The sequence below is a fragment of the Pteropus vampyrus genome, unplaced genomic scaffold, assembly GCF_000151845.1.
Source record: "Pteropus vampyrus isolate Shadow unplaced genomic scaffold, Pvam_2.0 Scaffold21, whole genome shotgun sequence".
Taxonomy (NCBI): Eukaryota; Metazoa; Chordata; class Mammalia; order Chiroptera; family Pteropodidae; genus Pteropus; species Pteropus vampyrus.
The window spans coordinates 8,078,719-8,083,039 of NW_011888802.1; the positions used below are offsets into that span (position 1 = coordinate 8,078,719).

A 4,321-nucleotide genomic window follows, 5' to 3' on the forward strand; every position below is an offset into this window, starting at 1 on the left:
GGCGCTGGGGCTACCGCTGCCGGGTGGGAACCGAGCCGCGAGCCCCGAGGTTCATGCGCCTCCTGCTCGCTGTTTCGGAACGCGCTGCGTCAGCGAACACCACTGCCTCGGGCCAAGTCAGCAGTAAACGGAAACTTCCTAGAGCCAGGACCCTCCTCGAAGGAAAGATCCGACCCTGCTGAACTGCTCCCCATGGGCAGTTACCTGAGCAAGCCCGCCCCCCAGCCTGCCCCACCTCGGGAGGCCAGGGACCTGCGGGAGTGGCCTGGCCACACCCCGCCGCTGGCTCCCTCGGCCCCCAGCGTCCACCACGTTCACCCCTCTCTTCACTCTCCTCTTCGACCCTCCAGGAGGCCTTCCCACAGGGAATTTGGGACTTTATCAAATCGGTTTGTAATAACACCTAGGAGACGATATCCAATCCAGCGGACCGACTGTTCCTTTCTGGGGATACTTCCCACAGTGTGCTGGAATGCTTGTCACAAGAAGACTGTTCTTTCTGCTCGTAATTCCAAAATGGTGTGCAGCCCGGTGACAGTGAGGATTGCTCCTCCCGATAGAAAATTGACTCGTCTTCCAATGTCCAAGCAGTTAATCAGCTCAACACTGTCCTCACCATCGAGTGATGCTCCAGACCCATGTGCAAAGGAGACCATACTGAGTGCTCTCAAAGAGAGGAAGAAGAGAACAGTGAAGGAGGAAGAACAAATATTCACTGATAGCCAAGAAAATAAAAGAAGGTGCCATGATAGCAGTGGGAGTGGACCTTCAGTATTCGAGTCCCTGGTGGCTGATAGAGTCCCTGCTTCTTTTGTGCCTAACCTTGGGTCTCTGAAGAGAGGTCTCAATTCCCAGAGCTCAGATGACCAACTGAATAAGAGATCCCTCATCTCTTCTATGAGCTCCATGACGAGCAGGTACGCAGGTGGCCTTCCTAGCTCCAGCCGCAATGCCATTACCAGTTCTTATAGCTCTACCAGAGGTTTCTCTCAGCTGTGGAAGACAGGTGGTCCCAATTCACCACCCTTTCCCAGCCCAGATTCATTTCACTCCCGGACACCGAAGACGCTTGAAAGGAAAATAAAAGAGGAATTTTTTCATCATTCTAGTTCTTCGATTCAGTTAGTAACCGACAAGGAGTCTGGGGGAGAAAAGGCTGCAGATACAACCACCTGGAAGAAAGAGAACTCGTGGAATTCTCCATGTACCCTTAGCAGCTCGGGGCAGCGGAAGCGGAAGATACAGCTTTTGCCCTCCAGGCGAGGGGACCAGCTGACCTTGCCTTCACCTCCCCAGCTTGGTTATTCAATCACTGCCAAAGACCTAGACTTTGAAAAGAAAGCTTTGTTACAATGGTTTAACAAGGTGTTGGAGAGTAAGACTAATGCTGCTTCAAACTCTGTCACTGAGAACTCACTTACCACTCAGCCATCTTTTACTTTTACCCAGCCTACTGCTGGGACTGCTTCTTCCCAAACCCCACTCCTGGCCCCAAGCACTGACCCACTCTTAGAGAGCTTAAGGACGATATCAAATTCCTCAGGCCTACCATCCTCCCCAGAATCTGCTGGAGTGGCAACTACTGTGGCCCATTTGCCACCGAAGATATCCAGCCTTCTCGGCCCTCTTGGCTCTTCACAGACAGTGCCCCTTCCAGGCACCTCCTCGGACACCAAATCCGCAGTTACTTTCTTGGGGTCGACCCCTGCTTCTTCTGGGATACCTGTCACTGACACCACCAAGTCACTTCTTGTCCCTCAGGCTGAGACGTCTGCCAAATCCCAAGCCCTGTCAGCCCCACTCCCTACCCCCAAACAAGGTGTTCTGTTTGGAATGTTGAGAACCCCACCTGCTAACCCTTCTGCCGCTGCAGCTCCTGCTGTATCTTCAGCACCTTCTATGTTCAAGCCCATTTTTATGGTCCCACCTAAAAACGATAATGAGGGCCCCTTGCTAGCTAGCCCTTCCAAAGTTACTACCTCAACATCTTCCAGCTCTGCCCTTCCCTCGACTAACAGCCCCTCACTCATCACTTTCAAACCGATCTTTGGCAGCATGGGATCACCTACATCTGTGCCCTTGTCAACTCCCTTCTTCAATCAAACAACTACTCCAGCCACAACCACAGGCACCGATCTCTTCACTGGCCAGGTCAGTGCCACATCAGCAGTGGCTGCCATGACCATATCCAACAACTCCGCAGACTCGACTTTAAAGCCTGCCTTCAGCTTTGATGTGAGCAGTGTGACCAGCACCATGAGCAGTGTGACTAGCACCACCACTTCCACCTCCAAGCCTTTCCTCTTTGGAACTTTCCCCGCCTCTGGTGCCAGCTTTACACCAGCCATGGGCTCCATATTCCAATCTGGCAAGCCTCCTGCCATGCCCACTTCAACAACAGTCACCACCTTTGGCCAGTCCCTACCCAGTGCCATGCAGACAGGCACCAGCAGCAGTGCCACAAGCTTTGATGGTTTTGGCAGCACCTTTACAGCCTCGGTCCTGGTCACCACCAACCAGCCTAAGCTGACATTTAGTAGCACTGCCACATCAGCGTCGAACATTCCCTTTGCCTCAAGCACCAAGACTCCACTCTCATCATATCCAGGAACCAACCCCCAGCTTTCATTTGGGCAGCAGCAGGGAGCCACCAAACCAGCCATCACCCCCAGCTTCGGAAGCTCTTTCACTTTTGGAAACTCTGCAGCCCCAGCCCCAACTGCAACTCCAGCGCCAGCCCCAGCCCAGCCAGCCTTTGGCAGCACAGTTCAGTCAGCTTTCGGTGTTTTGAAACTCACAGCCTCTGCTTTCAGCACCCCTGCCAGCACCCAAACAGCCTTTGGCAGCACCACAGCTGTTTTCTCCTTTGGTTCAGCCAACACCTCTGGCTCTGGAGCCACAACCCAGACCACCAGCAGTGGGACAAGTAGCTCAGTGTTTGACAGCACAACACCATTGACCTCCACGATTAGGGGCTCAGCAGCCCAAGCTGGCAACAGGAGCTTTGGGATCAGTATGGTTACCCCAAGCACCACCTCCACCTCTGGAGCATTCAGCTTCGCAGGAGGACAGGATGGAATGACTAGCAACACAATCCCTTTTGGAGGAGGCTTGAGTCAGAACACCTTGGACATGCCCAGCCAGAGCACACCCTTTGCCTTCAGTGCGTCCAGCACCCCTAAAAGAAAACCTGTGTTTGGAGGTACCTCCACACCCATCTTTGGTCGGAGCTCCCCTGCCCCTAGGGTGGGCACATCGGGCAGCAACCTTTCCTTTGCAGCATCCTCAACACCTAACAAAGGCTTTATTGGAGATGGACCTTTGGGTTCAGCGACCCCTTCATTTTCCATTGGTGCAGGATCCAGGACCCCAGGAGCTGGGCAGAGACAGCAGGCCCGAAGGCAGCACACCCGCAAGAAGTAGCCCCCACCCCCACCCCTTGCCCTCACCTAGATTCTGGCACCTGCTAGGAAGAGCCTCTAACTTCTCTAGTTCCATAAGGCAAACCCATCCCAGACCTCTGGCTTCAGCCACCAGGGAGATAGTAGCAGCCCTGGGGCCATTGCCCTCTCCTCAGGTAGCAGAAACCTCAGTCCTCTTGGGGGAGAAGTAGGCAGGATATGACAAGGCAGAGCCCCATACCTCTACTTGAACAGTTCCTCTGATAAAGCTGGAGAGAACTAAAGAAACAGCTGTATGTATCGTCCACTTCTCTGATTTGTTTAGTATATAAGCTTAGTCAGGCAGCCTCCCTTCTTGCCTTTTTACCAGGAGTCATCTTTGCTGGAGGGTGGTAGATAGAACCCTGCCTGCTTGCCTCTCTGGTATGCATTTGATGGAACTGAGGGAAATGCATTATCCTTAAAGCTTGACCTTACTTGGCTTTGCTATAAAAAGTGATTATCCGCTGGTCCCTTTAGGCTGTTTCTCCATTTCTTGCAGCTTTGTTCTTAACTAGTTCCTTCCAGGATCTATTCTTTCTTAAATGAGTTTGAATCTAGCTTTGCCTTGTTCTACTTCCTCCTGCCAAGTGTAAGTCAGTTTTGTCCCCAACCTTCTTGGCCAGTTTGGCCCCTAAAAGCTTGGTGGTTCAAGCTGTTAGTCTGGCACATCCAGAGGTGATCCCTTGCTCCAGAGAGGGAAGCTCTTGGAGCAGGCAGGATGCCCACCACTGCTTTCAGCTGCCTCCTTGCTTATCCTCCCTGCTGGCCTCGTTGGGCAAATCTGCCTCTGCAGGATTGTATGTTTAAAACTTTGGCCTGTTTTTACTTTTTCTGATGCTCATGTCTATTTCTCTTTGAATCCAGTTTGGAGGAGGAAT

At 52.6% G+C, this 4,321-nt stretch overlaps 1 protein-coding gene across 1 annotated transcript; it reads left to right on the forward strand.

Annotated features, from left to right (window-relative positions):
* Positions 1–501: 501 nt before the first annotated feature.
* LOC105289009 (nuclear envelope pore membrane protein POM 121C-like) lies at positions 502–3,423 on the forward strand. Its single transcript, XM_011355486.1, has one exon. It carries the CDS (start codon positions 517–519, stop codon positions 3,421–3,423), a length of 2,907 nt encoding a protein of 968 aa, XP_011353788.1. The 5' UTR covers positions 502–516.
* Positions 3,424–4,321: the final 898 nt, after the last annotated feature.

Bases quoted from the DNA above. Each gene is read 5' to 3' on its own strand.
- LOC105289009 (XM_011355486.1), top strand. From the start codon at position 517: ATGGTGTGCAGCCCGGTGACAGTGAGGATTGCTCCTCCCGATAGAAAA.